The sequence below is a fragment of the Tachysurus vachellii genome, chromosome 15 (assembly GCF_030014155.1).
Source record: "Tachysurus vachellii isolate PV-2020 chromosome 15, HZAU_Pvac_v1, whole genome shotgun sequence".
NCBI classification, from domain to species: Eukaryota; Metazoa; Chordata; class Actinopteri; order Siluriformes; family Bagridae; genus Tachysurus; species Tachysurus vachellii.
The window spans coordinates 6,218,109-6,233,597 of NC_083474.1; the positions used below are offsets into that span (position 1 = coordinate 6,218,109).

The following is a 15,489-nucleotide window of genomic DNA, read 5'->3' on the forward strand; positions in this document are numbered from 1 at the left end:
GCTCTTTCATGCCCTCACACACACCAAGCAACTGCACTGCACTTTAAAAGAACTAAAAATAATGCCCAAGCATATCTGGCCACTGCTTCCAGTCACAAGAAAATAAACACACATTAACCATTTAGCTCCATGCTGAGAGTGAGAGAGTGAGAGAGAGAGAGAGAGAGAGAGAGAGAGAGAGAGAGAGAGAGAGAGAGAGAGAGAGAGAGCACACACTTCTCATGCACCATTTTCAGTTAGAACACACAGGAGCAGTTTAGAGAGAAAATGAAGGATGAGGAAGACATGGCCAAACCCACTCCAGACTTAATGCAAGCTACCTGTGAGACTGTCCATGGTGGAAAACTCAGGCGATGATGGCAGGTAGTCTGGGTGAGAGCGGGGGATAACGGAGACGAACAAACAAAGTGAGAGAGACAAACGCTATGCTGGGTATAAACAACTGGAGGACGAGTTCAGAGGAAATGTTGGAGGTGAGGAGAGGTAAGAAACACTGGTACATTTCATTCCAGACTCTATCAGATGATCAGTTGGATGACTTTATTCTCTCACTGACAAGGAGCTCTTCCAGTTTCCAGACATTTTCCAGGTCTTTCTATCAAAATGACTTTTGAATGAACTTTAGAAGAACTTCTTTCCTTGTAGTCCTGAATTGTATAATAAAATACATTGCTTTTATAATTCCATTATGAAAACAATAAACGTTGGCTACATTCGAGAAGAAAGTGTATTAATATCTAAATTTAATCCTGGACAATTTTCTATTTTTTTCTTCATTTCTAGATCTTTCCATGAAACAATAGTTGAGAAATATAACAATTTTAGTCTGTCCAGACCTGCACACAAACCCTGTTCATTATGGTCACCTCTTTCTGTTTTCTTTCTAAAAACCTTAGTTTTAAGATTTACCAATTGTTGGGTGAAAGAACACTATGTTTATGAACATGTACTCAAAAGAAATGGATGCCATGTGCTAGCTAAAAGATTCACAAAAAAATAATTCTTACTTATACACAAACTGACCATTTTAAAGCTGAATAGTTTTGCTTGTTACTCCTGCGATCTCTAAAATGTACAATAGAATTTCAAAAAACAGTCTTTTGTGTCCATTAAAACTAAAGCTTAAAGTTTCCTACTGGAATGTTCAGTATTTCTTGGTGCGATTCGCGTATTGATCCGAAACGAGTATAAGAAGTGAAACGCTGCGGTTTAAAGAAAGTTTAGTGTGAATACCTTTCTGTTGCAGCGCCAGCTGTCTCTTCATCTCGATGTCCTGTAACGTGGCTGCGAGGTTGCGAGGGAGACTGCCGGTGCTGTTCACCACCATGATGGGACTCTGGGTAAGTGAATATACAACCATTTAAACAACTCAATGGTTAAATCACAGTAGTGTGTGATAATGGTAGGATTACGCAGTACGCGCATGTGTGTGTGTGTGTGTGTGTGGGTGTGCAGTGTTTCACCCTGGAGGAAGTGTTGCGGCCAAGTGTGGCGCTAGCGGTGGTGTAGGTGGTGGGGGAAAGTCCAGCACTCACTCTGGGCTTCTGTGAGGACTGACTGGCATCGCTGTCTAGCCTGGAGCGATACACCTAAAGGGCAGAGAAACCAGGCAATTTACACAACAATCACTCCACACAGTGTCTTCAGGAAATGAGAAAAAAAAAAAGAATGTTTTTAGATTTTCAATTTTAAAAAACAGAGAGAGATTATAGAGGTTTATAAATGTGCACTAGCCTGAGACAAACTCCTCACACTGTAGAATTAGTTCAGAGACTCAAATCAAGGTCTATTTTGCACGTGTCGCAATTAGAAGTAAACGTGAATCAGGTAAATGTGGATAAACCCAAAAGTGGAAATTGTGTGAAAATCTGCCCAACACCTCACTCACAACATGACTGTGTAAGAAAACTCATACAGTGTGAGGAAAACCTTTGAGAAGCCTGAATGTTTCGATGATCTTTACAGGGAACGGAGGCTCTGCGTTACTAATGCGTAAATAAATATTTCCATATTGTGTTGGTGAATTTTCCCCAGAATGCCAGACAAGCATTACACACATACTCAGTCTATTAAAAATAAATAAAATAAATAAATAAAACACAACAGTATTGGTCTATGTTACTGTTCTCTTAATGTTTTTATTGTTATCTACATTATTAGGCTCATCAAACCACTTGCTTTCCTATGTATTTAAGACACCAAATGAAGTTATATATGTTAGATATACAATAAAATTACTGTCACAGTTAAATAGACTTTAATACTGTAAATAATGGGAACTCTATTATATTCCATATTTTAAAAAAATGTATATTATTTGCAAAAAAATAAAAAAAAATCTTAATTTCAGGTTGTGATTCAAAATAAAGCTGCTAGCTGCTTTATCGCTTACAACAAAACAAAAGCTGACTGCTTTAGTGTTAGACAATTTATGCAAAGTCATGTGATCTTTCCAGTTTGTTGTCCAGCATAAAATTAGCCTTGATTCACAAAGTCCAAACACAACCAAATAATCCCCAAACAATACGACAACACTCCTAAACAGACACAACTCAACACTCACTGCTCCTGGAGCTTCCATGCATTAAGAGATATCTACATGACGAAAGACATGAAGAAATGAGAACAGGGGGAAAAGAGAAAAAGGAAGAGGAGAGTTGGGTCTGTGGCAGGAGTTACCTGCAGAGGTCTGTGTGCTGAGTGATCTTTAGCTGGGAGAGGAGGCTGGCACAGCTGGCTGGGATCTCCAGCCGCCATCACCTCCTGGTACCAGCGCTCTAAATCTAGCCTTGGGATCTGAGGCCTAAGCCGCTCCAGCTGACTCTGTTCCCGCATCGGAACACAGTGGAAGGTGGAGGGGTGGAATGAGACGAGAAAGTGAAGGAAAGAGGAAAAAGAAAGAAAAAAAGAAGAAGAAGATAAAAGGGTTATCGAGGAACTGAAAAGTTGGTTTTAATGAGAAAAGTGGACAGCCATTTAATTCACTTTAAAGATAATACCAAGACCCTTAAGGATTTTAAGGAGTTTATTTGTGATTGTTGCAGCCAAAAAAAAAAATGTTGCTTTTGGCTTTTTCGAAAAATGTGTGATGCAATGTGCAGATATTTTGGGCTTATTTTGTTGCATAAAACTACTTAAATCAGTTAAAACTGCATGCACAGGATTCTTCTTTTAAACCCTTCCCAGTGAAGACACAGATTTAATGTCTTTCTGTTTGAGCTGTACTCATGTTAGACGCACGTGAATTAATAAGGGCTTTGGCTGAGTGTGCTGTGTGTTGTTGTCACACAACATTGTGGCCCAAATCTTTAGAATTTCTGTGCTGGTTTTGTAAAATTGCAAGCTTCTCCTTGGCACTTAGCTGATATTGTACCATTTTCTGTGATCGTAAATTCATGAAATCCTGGAGGGACTTAATGGTTATGCAAGTTTCTGGTTTCCACTAAGAGAGTCAGTACAGCTAGGTAAGGTTACCAAATGAGCAAAAACAAACAAACAAACAAAATTAATACTACAACTAATTTTCAGCAGGGTTAATGACGTCAACTCTTTAACCAGCAATCAACAGACTTCATCAGCAATCCGCTGGATCTAAACATCGTGCTTACTCGCCACACCTGTCTTCACTCCAGCCCTGTCCTGAGCACAAGCTTTTAATGTCTCACTGTTGACTTACGGCTTGAGAATCTTCTCTTAAGGATGGTCATCATCAGCACTACTGTAATTGTTCATATGCAAAAACCTTTCATTTAAATCAATCATGTAATGAAACTGCTCTTTAGGTACCAGCAAGACCAGTTAATACCGGCAATGCATTGACTGAAAAAGATGCAAACTACTGCAAAAACTGTTGTACTGAGGACAACAACAAGGTCTTGTGGACAACAACCTCCTACTTAAAACACAAATGTGGGAATGTATATGACTGTAGAAAGGACATTATTCATAATAACATTCTCTGGTGTTTATAACAGTTTATAAAATCACACCCTCCAGTGTCACCCAAATGAGGATGAGGTTCACATTTGAGTCTGGTTCCTCTCAAGGTTTCTTCCTCTTCCATCTAAGGGAGTTTTTCCTCACCACAGCCACCTCCGGCTTGCTCATTAGATATAAATACAAACACATTCAAATACAAGTCTAATATTAATCTTGAACTTTTTGTACTATATTTCTTATGTTCTGTAAAGCTGCTTTGAGACAATGTCCATTGTTAAGTGCTATACAAATAAAATTCAACTGAACTGAAATGTCCATCTTACAACTTATCAGTGCATCCCAAATCATATACTGATGCGCTATGCTATTCCATTGCCATGCCAAGAAGAACAACAAGAGCATCTCAACGATTCGGACAATTCGGATGTAAAAAACAGCAAAGCGTGGAATGTTGAACTGGTAGCTTTGTTCACGCTGGACGAGAAAGGAAAATTAAAGATGGTCGACTTCACTCCGGTGGACCAAATTACTTACATGTCTTATAAATTAGCTCATGTTGTATGGTTTAATGTTGCACATTTTAAAAATTTACTGTATTCTGTTAAAGCTAGCAGTGTTGCATTACACATGCTTGACGTCATTTGCCATCAACAGGGAAACGGCTAGCGGTCGTGTTAGTGTGCCGTTTGAGATGATACTGCCTTTCTAAAATGAATTCACTAGACATTAGATACATTTCATTGTCGTTTGGGACGCAGCTCAAGTGAAATTAATTTCCTTCAAAACACATGTTTGTATCTGATGGATACTTTGCTTACTTTTTATGCTGCAGTAACAAACAATCAAAACTCCACATATAAGTCAATTCCATACCTGAATCAGCAATCCAATATCCCAAAAGAAATAACTTTTATGCAGATTTCATTTATTTATTGCTACCACTCCATGCAACTTTTAAAAAAGCAGCCTTTATTTTGTCACAAGTACATTAGAGAACAGTGAAATTCTCTCTTCACATATCCCAACTTTAAGTGTTAGGGTCAGAGCACAGGGTCCAGCACCCATGAAGCAGGGAGGGTTAAGGGCCTTGCTCAAGGGCCCTAACATTGTAGTGCTGTTGCTTGAACCCTGATCTTCTGATCAACACCTCAGAACCTTTACCACTTGAGCCACTGCCCACTGTCCCACTATGGCCACTTTTGCATGTCTGTGATTGGGGAAAAGTCCAAAAATAAGATTAAAGGTGATTTTGGGGTGCGCATGTCCAGCATTGCCTGTAATGTCTCTATCTTCAAAGTGGATGTTGATATTAAACCCATTTCTGCTCTCTAAGGTGCCCCAAGTGTTTGTTCATAAACATCTAAAATGTGAAGGTGCTCATCTTTAACCACTAAAATTGTGTCAGGTTAACCAACAGAGGGACAAACACACGTCTCACATTGAAAGCCTACAGAGTCCTGACTCATTTTATATCATTCATTCATTCATCTTCTACCGCTTATCCGAACTACCTCGGGTCACAGGGAGCCTGTGCCTATCTCGGGCGTCATCGGGCATCAAGGCAGGATACACCCTGGACGGAGTGCCAACCCATCGCAGGGCACACACACACTCATTCACTCACGCAATCACACACTACGGACAATTTTCCAGAGATGCCAATCAACCTACCATCTTTGGACCGGGGGAGGAAACCGGAGTACCCGGAGGAGACCCCCGAGGCACGGGGAGAACATGCAAACTCCACACACACAAGGTGGAGGCGGGAATCGAACCCCGACCCTGGAGGTGTGAGGCGAACGTGCTAACCACTAAGCCACCGTGCCCCCTCATTTTATATCAGACGTATAATAATAATAATAATATTAATTCATTTGGTTATACTTATTAAAAATTTCCTATAAGTCAGTTTTCATTCCGCCGTCGGTATGGAGTTGTAGAGTGCTGGTAAAAAAGAAAGAAAGAAAAAAAACGGTTTCTATTTTGTTCATTATTAAATAAGCACAGATACTTGTTCCCATTTTCAAAGATGTCAATGACAAAGAAGCACAAGTTTTGTTGAAGCATGAACCAAATGGTACTTAAAATGTCCCTTTCTGTAGGGGTAGAAAGCAGAGTTCTCTGTGTGAAGGGTGACGTTGACTACAGAATGGACTGGAACAGTGCCACGATGGAAAAGTGTAGAAATGATTATGCAATGAGTTGAAAATATACCATACACAAACTGTCCTGCTATTTATTTGGGACATGCAGAAAATCTTTGGTTTTCTATCGATCACTTCAGTTGTTTCGGTCAGAAAAGTGTTTCACTTTCATCACTGTGTCGCAGTCGTGCGACACTGAAATGCAATCTCAGCTCTAAGCTGTAGTAGGAGAAGAGCTGCACTGCCTGAAAGTTTAATTTTCCTGAATTGATTCCTCGTTAAATATTGATCCAATAACGATAAATGATTAAAGTGTTAATATGACCAGAAATACTTACAACTCACATCAGGGACAAAGAGACAGAAAGAGATGAAGCAACGTAAGAGCAATATAATATTTTATAATGTTTTGCTTTGCAGTGTAAAGTATTTACTGCATGTTACTAATAAATAGAAAAAGAGCTTGGGCATTTTATTCAGCATTTTTTCACTTTAGTGCAAAAATGTTCTTCATATTAACAACACATTTAACTAGTGTTGAAGGAAGAGTTATTTGATTTAAACACAACTAAACTGGATTTAAGGGATCTAATGTCAGAGAGATTAATGTAGCAGAAAGCAGGAGCTAGAAGAAGAGAGACACACCTCAAAACAGAGAGATAGAGAGGAGCCATGAGGAGAAGGAAGACAGGAAAAGGCAGGATCAGTGAAGGTGCGGTGACGCAATTGGGCAGGAGAGGTGGGGGAGGAATCCACCTTCGGCATCCCATAGATCTGGTTTAATTGGCCCACCGTAACATAGTCCTGAAATCCAGCACAGACACACGGGCGCAAGCAGGTGGGAGGGAATAAAGAGGAAAAGAGCGATTCAGGTTAAAAGGTTAAAGATGGACAAGCACAAAAATACATTTCTCAAATCTCACTGATGAACAGGAAATTCTGATTCTCTGAATACAATGTTCTAGTTTTATAGTAAAGCTTCTGTTCTCCTAAAGATGTAGGCAAAAAAAAAAGAGACGTTTAATTACGGGGTAATGTATGTTAAATGTGTAATGCTGATATGACTAATGTTCAATTTATTTAAGTAAGTCTTTTGTGAGTACACTTAAAATGGAATATTTGTTTTGTCAGATTAAAAAATATATTTAGATTGTGTGTATTGTCTACAAAAACTTCTCAATAAAACATGATTTTCTTTGCTTGTACTAGAGTTCATTTAAATTAGTTTCTTCAGTGTACTGCATCGAGTATAAGTGCAAGCAAGCAACAGAGAGAGGGAAAGAAATGAAAACGTGATTTTTATGATACCTCGCAGGGGGCAGTTACTGCTGGGTCAAGTCTAAGTGAAGGGTCATGTGAAGCAGATTTGGTCAGCTGGGTTTCGCTCACATACATCCTACAGGCATCTACCATCCTGCAGTAACCCTGTACAACCACCAGAGGATTTACACGCGCACAGACACAGACGAACAGAGACACGCGCACAGACGAACAGAGACACGCGCACAGACACAGACAAACAGAGACACGCGCACAGACACAGACAAACAGAGACACGCGCACAGACACAGACAAACAGAGACACGCGCACAGACACACACAGGCCGTCGAGGGACACACACACAGGCCGTCGAGGGACACACACACAGGCCGTCGAGGGACACACACACAGGCCGTCGAGGGACACACACACAGGCCGTCGAGGGACACACACACAGGCACAGACCGTCGAGGGACACACACACAGACCGTCGAGGGACACACACACACAGACCGTCGAGGGACACACACACAGGCCGTCGAGGGACACACACACAGGCCGTCGAGGGACACACACACAGGCCGTCGAGGGACACACACACAGGCCGTCGAGGGACACACACACAGGCCGTCGAGGGACACACACACAGGCCGTCGAGGGACACACACACAGGCCGTCGAGGGACACACACAGGCCGTCGAGGGACACATGGGTGCACGCAGGCCGTCGACGGACACGGGCACACACAGACGATCAACGGCAAAAATCTATCCAACTTAATCTTCCCCAAACTGTTACCACAAAGATAGAAGCATACACTTGTCTGGACAGTCTTTGTATGCTGTAGCATTACAATTTCCTTTCACTGACACCAAGAAGCCCAAACATGCTACAGCACAGTCCTGCAAAGAGCCCTGACCTCAACCACACTGAACACTCAACTGAACTGCTCAACCTCTTGTGAAAAATAAGTTAGAAATCCTCAAAGCCCATGGTGTCTACATACATTTGACCACATGGACACATAAAAAGGTCAGCTGAAAGTAAGAAACCCAACCGTGGCAAATTGTTAGCATTCAAAAAGTATCTTTTCTACTCAAAGCTTCAGGAATAAAGCCCGCTTTCTCTTTCTAACTTATTAATCACATGCAGTATGATTAAACCCTATTGATGTGAGTTATGATGTACGAATATGGCCTGTCGTTCATTCTAGATAAATAAGTGCAATATGTTCCAGCCTGGACAAACTGGTGAGGAGTTCAGGCTCTGTGGTTGGAACAGAGCTGGACTCACTGGTGACAGAGGTGTTGGTATCAGATAAAAGAACCCTTGACAGACTGCTCTCCATCCTGTATAACACCCAGCATCCTCTGCACAGAGGTCATATTCACCAGACAGTGAAGTGTGTTCAGTGGCAGGCTGCTGTCTCTGTCTAACTCCACTACAAGACTGAGGAACTCTTTTGTCCGTCTGGCAATTAGACTGTACAACATATCTAAGGTATGGCAGGGTGGAAATATACAAACAGAGGAATGTCTCAGAAGAAAAACTGTTTTTCAGAAAAGATTCTGTCTTTACTTGCTGCCATTGGACATTTTTAAATGACCTAATTTGACATCTTTCACCCTAATGTTTGCACAGAATTTGACTGCATCTACACCAGCCAGCACGAATGGCTTTCTAAAATAAATTAAAAGTATTAGAAAGCTAAACTGCTTGTGAGTCATGATTGAATAATAAAAAGAAAAGCGGCCCTAATGCGAGACCGGATAATAACCAATGATTTACACTCACCGGCCACTTTATTAGGTACACCTTACTAGTACCGGTGTGGTCTTCTGCTTCTGTAGCACATCCGCCTCAAGGTTCGACGTGTTGTGCGTTCAGAGATGCTCTTCTACATACCCCGGTTGTAACGAGTGGTTATTTGAGTTAATGTTGCCTTTCTATCAGCTCGAACCAGTCTGGCCATTTTCCTCTGACCTCTGGCATCAACAAGGCATTTGCCCCCAGAGAACTGCCACTCACTGGATATTTTCTCTTTTTTGGACCATTCTCTGTAAACCCTAGAGATGGTTGTGCGTGAAAATCCCAGTAGATCAGCAGTTTCTGAAATACTCAGACCAGCCCATCTGGCACCAACAACCATGCCACGTTCAAAGTCACTTAAATCACCTTTCTTCTCCATTCTGACGTTCGGTTTGAACTGCAGCAGATCGTCTTGACCATGTCTACATGCCTAAATGCATTGAGTTGCTGCCATGTGATTGGCTGATTTGAAATTTGCGTTAACGAGCAGTTGGACAGGTGAACCTAATAAAGTGGCCGGTGAGTGTATAGGATGTTGGATGGGAAACCAACACTATTTTGTGTCTGTAGCAATAGTTAATGTCTGCTGAGAGAGCTTTACCTTAACAGTAACCACACTGGGTTCGATTATCATTAAACAACCAAAATAGCTTTCTAGGTTAAACTGGCAAACTAACAACGTTAAATGAAATACAATAAACTATGAATTCATTCAGTGTAAAACAGGTAAAAAGTGTTATTAGAAAGCATATAGGGAGGGAAAAAAAGATGAAAGAAAAACTAAGCTTCTAAACACTTAGCTTCACTGTTCTACATTTGTACATTAAAGTTTTATTTTCACAGGTTTAATATACCCATACCTCTTTTAATGTGCTGGAGCCCTTGGGAAAAGTCCTGCCTCCAGTTAAGCTGAAGTATCTCTTCTCCAGACCAGCCAGTCTCTCCTTCTCCTGTAAAATCATGCATGTACTGTATAAGAAATGAGAAAGCCCCTGCCTTGTGACTTCATCACATGCTAGAAAGTACAGAGGATGTTTTTTTTAGATAACTAGTGATGAAGACAGACCCTTCTTTCTCTTCCATGTATAGAATATTAATATGTAGATTCTATGTGGAGGTTATCGGAACGTACCACAAAAGCAGCTTTGAAGCAGTATACTTTACTGTGCGCAGCATGCTAAAAATGTATTATACATCATTAAAGGACAGACCACATGAGGGTTTTGTCTAGCCTCAGAGTTTCCTCCTGCACATTCCAGTTAGAATTAAATTGTGCAGAACTCAATAGTGATCAGGTAAGGCAGCGGTGTCCAATCTTATCCACAAAGGGCTGGTGTGGGTGCAGGTTTTCATTCCAACCAAGCAGAAGCCACACCTGTTTAATCAGTTGTTCTTGGCTTTTAGTTGACTCTGGTGTGGCTTCTGCTTTGTTGGAATGAAAACCTGCACCCACACCGGCCCTTTCCATAAGATTGGACACCGCTGAGGTAAGGAGAGCATTAGTGAGAGAAGAAGCCAAGGGTGACTAGGTGCTACCACTACCATGATTCTCTGTGGGGATGAAGTTATCATGGTGATGTACAGTGTTGAATTTCTGACAAAACAAGGAGATTTCAGCCAAAACCAAAAATTCTATTTTTGTTCTAATATTGGCCACCACATGGCTTGTCACTCATCCATAAAGCCGAGCTTGGTGAGGTCTGCAGGCTATGATTATACAGTGAACAGATTCCAGCGTATGTGAATCTTTAGCTGTGAATCTTTACCAGCTCGTTAGGATTTGGTAAAGTTATCCTCAGCACATTTCTTGTTTCTCTGACTAAGGTTAGTCACTGAATTTTGGTGGACAGTTCTCCTTAGTCAGGGCTGTTCTTGTGCCATATTCTTCCCATGTTTTGATAATTGAATGAACTATGTGCTGCAGGACATTCCACATTTTGGATTAGATTTATTTATTTTTTTTAATAACCAATCCCTGTTTAATACGAGTCCCTGGGCCTACATGATGCTGTTTGTTTAGCTACTAGATTTGAGAGTTTATTTTCCTGTTTTATGTACAGGAAATATTCAGTTACAGAATATCAGGAAATTCCTACTTTGCAGCAAACTCTGACATAATTTAAACAGGACACAGGAAAACCAAAAATAATAAATGTCTCATTATTAAAAATGAGGTCTTTTAATAAACTCTGAGGCCTTCAGGCTGTATTTAGATTGAGATCACATGACACTTTATTGCCACACAGGTGAACTTTATTCATCTAATTACGTAACTCCTGGTTGCACCAGAACCATTTAAGTAGGTACACAGCAAAGGGGTGAATACTTACGCAATCACAACTATAGTATTTTTTATTTGTAAATAATTGTATAAAGTATATTGTTTCCCCCCACTTTAATATTACGTTCTATTTTAGTGAATACCTAGGCAAGGCACTGTAATTAACACTGTTAATGTGTGTGTGTGTCTTGGATGATATATGAATGAAATATATACGAGGTGCTGTGTGTATTATAGTGTGTAACGTGCACTTGTTTGGTTTGGGGGGTTAAGTCTGCTGTATTAAGCTGTTGTAGATGATACATGACCCACAGTATACATTGATTATGCTATGCTTTCATATAGACTCTGAATGTAACACTAATAAACTCATTGTGTACCTTCTGAAGCAGCTGCAGGGTGACGCTCCTGTCCTTAGCCAGCTTTTCACACTCCTGTGCAGCCTGCAGGCCCAGCTGATTGGCCTGTTTCTCTAGCGCTGCAACCTTGTCCTACAAACATCAGACCCATCATGTTAGTCAGTGTGCACACACACACGCACAGACAGACATACAAACTAAATATATATGTTTTCTTACATATAATATATTATACAAGTGAATTAACACCCATCAAGACTAAAGCTTTATGGATTGATGTTCATGTTCACATAATCAACCAACTGACATTTTCTGTGTTAGTCAAATATTGTTTAATTCACTGTTTTCATCCCATTTTGACAGACAAACTAGTATACGTACATACACAAATACAAGTGTACACATACACACACACACACACACACACATATACACACACAAACATATATACATATATATATATATATATATATGTACACTGTATATATACATATATATACACACACACAGCAGAAAAATGTATGTATATACATATCAGAAAATTTTTACTTTACATATGCATGAATAAAATGTTAATAGAAATATAATATAAGAAAGTGACAACTTAAAGAGCATATCAATGACAATAAAATATTTTTCTATTGATTTAAAGACACAATTTAAAAAGAGGAAACAGCTGAGTTTCCTGACCAGGATCAACGTAGTGAAATAAAAACAAAAGCGCTGTGCACCTTTCTCTTGGCCACGCTGCTCTGATACTGAGCTTTCTCTTGCATTAACTGTTGTGAAATTGTCTCCCGCTCCTCCTCCAGACTGCTCTCCTTCTCCAGCTGCTGAAACTCCAGGTCCTCGAACTGCTTCGTCTCAGCCTCCAGGGTCTCTGCTTCCTACAGAATGTAGACATGTATACACAAACAAGCAGATCAACCACACGGTCAGAGAGAAGTGTCAGACAGGCAGGCAGGCGGCTCCAGCCATGCTCCTCAGCGGGACAAGCGCAAGAGCACACGGTACTGTGGCTTAGGAGCACAGCTGCTGCACACAAAACATGACAAGCTGCTGGGCTTTCGATTTATTCACGATCGTATAATTCCTTTAGTGTTATCGCATCGTATACTCCTTACAGTGCTATAAAATGGCTCTAAGAGTGAATTGTCAAATGCATACATTTTTTTTTAATGTTCATACTCTGATGCTGGTCTCGTCTATACTTCACCTATAGTGAACCTGACTCATGCTTTCTCAGAGGATCACTGTACTATATAACCAAACTCCTTTTGACATGAGCAAGCCTGAGGGCAGAGAGTTTGTGTCGGTGTTGATTTCTCTGACCATCCTGCAGGACTATTCTTTTGTATCTCTAGTAGAAAAGTAAAAAGAATAAATACATTTATACCAAGCAGATGTGTACTGACTGCTGAGAGCCTTCTGAAATACTGAATACCAAAACAAAATGTCATGTTATTTTCTCATAATCCCAATACTGATGCAAGCGTGTGGAAGGCATAGCGACGGAAATCTCCGTCGCTGTTAATCTCTAAATAATATTAATATATTAGTAGAATGTTAAGGGTTAATGGGTTTCACTGAGGAAAAAAATAAAAAATAAATACAAACATGCATGCACACAGGTGACTCCAAGAAGAGAAACAGCAGAACGGAGCAGACGTGCAGAGCTATAAAGAACAGAGCAGATTTTCTTACCCAGAATTCACCACACAGCCCTTAGACCCCATTTGACACACCTTCTCGCTGTACATTTACCCATATAGTTGAAATGAAGTAAATGAAAGATTGACGAAAGGCTGCCAGCAGACAGTAAAGGAATAGTTTCACAAAAAAATAATAATAACAGGGCTAAAAATCAGCGCGAGCCAACAGCGACCTGCGTGATTTTTTTGTTTTGTAAAACTTTTCCTTACAAAGTGGCATTGCTTTCGTTATACATAGCGTCATCATGCATACCAACATCTACCATCTGCTGGACCAAAGTGATGTGGTGATGTAGTTTGTGTGTGTGTTTGTGTATGTGTGCATTCAGATATGCTGTGTTTGGAAGTGTTGTGTTTGATTGTTGAGGCTGCGCAGAGTTTCTGATGGTCCTGGTACAGTTAGAGACCCGGCAGGATGAGACTGACCCTTTTGAGTTGCTCCTGCAACTGCTCCCTTAGAGACTCAGGGCAGTTATGCAGCTGGCTCTTCAGCTCATTGTAGCCATCCTGAAGCCTCTCCAGGGCTTCCCGCTGGCTGTCAACGTTCGCCCTCTCCTAGAAAGAGAACAAAACACCATCCGTGGGGAAGACAGAGGAAAACAGAGAGAGAGAGAGAGAGAGAGAGACAGAGAAAGAGAAAACACACTGCTCAAATCCACGCCATGCACAAGCGTCTGTGGTTAGAGGACATGACAGTCCAGAAGAACAAAAAAAAATTTGGCTTTCTACTTTTATTACAGCATCCATACTTACTTCAAAAAAAAAAAAAAAATCCCTCAAGATGTGCGGTATGAATAAAACACACTAAATAGTACATCTACTTACACAACAGTCTGCCAAAGGCCTTTAAAAGGGCAGAACAGGCTTCAGTTCTCTAGAATTTAACCGCATTTGGCCCGAAAGGACTTTTCATTTTTTGTAAGACGTCTGCCATTTCACGGTTAGCAGTTTCTTCCTTTCATCCCATAAAGGTTTATAAAAACCGTATCATTAATATTTTGGAAAACACTACATTTAGTCTTTAAATAATTCTAGGCTGCACAAAAATACTCCGATAAACATTCATCACCTTCATGCGGTTCCAGATCAGTGAAACATGCCATGACGCATTGTTAAACGCAACATAAACCATGTTTTGTCTGATTTTTTTCTGTTCAATTCAAAGTTGGCTAAGAAAATCAGATTCTATCAGGTGATTCTGCAACAACACAAAAGTCACATTTGACAGAGGACTCGATTCAGTCCAGATAAATCTAGTAAATTGCAGGAAGTTCAATGTGTAGGATTTGCTGTTTTGCTGAGGAAGCCGTTTAGGAACGACTGTTTAACTCGATCATTAGCCATGATGATCTTAACGCTTAACAGCAACATTTTCCAAGTTACTTAGAGTTTAATCCAGAACTTCATTAAACTGGTGGCCAGGATATACCGTTGTAATACATATACAAAACCAGGCATCAATGAAGCTTCAGATCATGCAAAAACAAAATGAATGACTTCTTATTTCAAGTCTGACACTTTATATTTACTGTCACATAAAATCTCTGTCTCATAGTTGTGAGGCTACAAAAAGTAAAAAGAGGTTGGTGAGTCTCCAGCAATTATTTAGTAGATATATAATTTTCTAGTATTCTAGTGGTATTTTCCTTTTCATTTATTTATTTATGCCACTATTCACCCACTAGTCAGATCTGCCCTGTTATATAAAATCTACCAACCAGGGATGCTGAATGTTTCCAATAGGACATGTGAATCCAGCAAAGAGTATTTTCTGTAGATCATAAACCATTCAGAAAAAAAGCGCCATCTGTCTTCTTCCACATATACAAGCTCACGGACGCTCACGACTAACTAGTGTTGTCGTGATTGACAGAAGTCCGTCCTGCCCAGAGCACATGGGGATTTTTCCTCACTTGGCCCTTGGACATAGATGGCTAGGGAATCTCTAGGATTTAGCATCTCCTGATGATAAAACAAACGGCTT

The 15,489-nt window shown here is 40.3% G+C and overlaps 1 protein-coding gene across 5 annotated transcripts in view; it reads right to left on the reverse strand.

Moving 5' to 3' along the window:
• The window catches only part of phldb1b (pleckstrin homology-like domain, family B, member 1b), an 82,664-nt gene that overhangs the window by 16,922 nt on the left and 50,253 nt on the right, over positions 1-15,489 (reverse strand). For 3 of the 5 annotated variants that reach the window (XM_060888381.1, XM_060888380.1, XM_060888383.1), the window contains 6 exons: positions 13,932-14,060; positions 12,525-12,680; positions 11,815-11,925; positions 10,014-10,103; positions 1,464-1,589; positions 1,234-1,336 (listed from right to left, as the gene is read on the reverse strand). In XM_060888381.1, the coding sequence (XP_060744364.1) occupies positions 1,234-1,336; positions 1,464-1,589; positions 10,014-10,103; positions 11,815-11,925; positions 12,525-12,680; positions 13,932-14,060 (715 nt within the window). Of the gene's footprint in view, positions 1-320; positions 369-1,233; positions 1,337-1,463; positions 1,590-2,679; positions 2,824-6,728; positions 6,888-7,391; positions 7,509-10,013; positions 10,104-11,814; positions 11,926-12,524; positions 12,681-13,931; positions 14,061-15,489 lie in introns of all 5 variants that reach the window. The other 2 variants (XM_060888384.1, XM_060888382.1) reach the window with 2 other exon arrangements.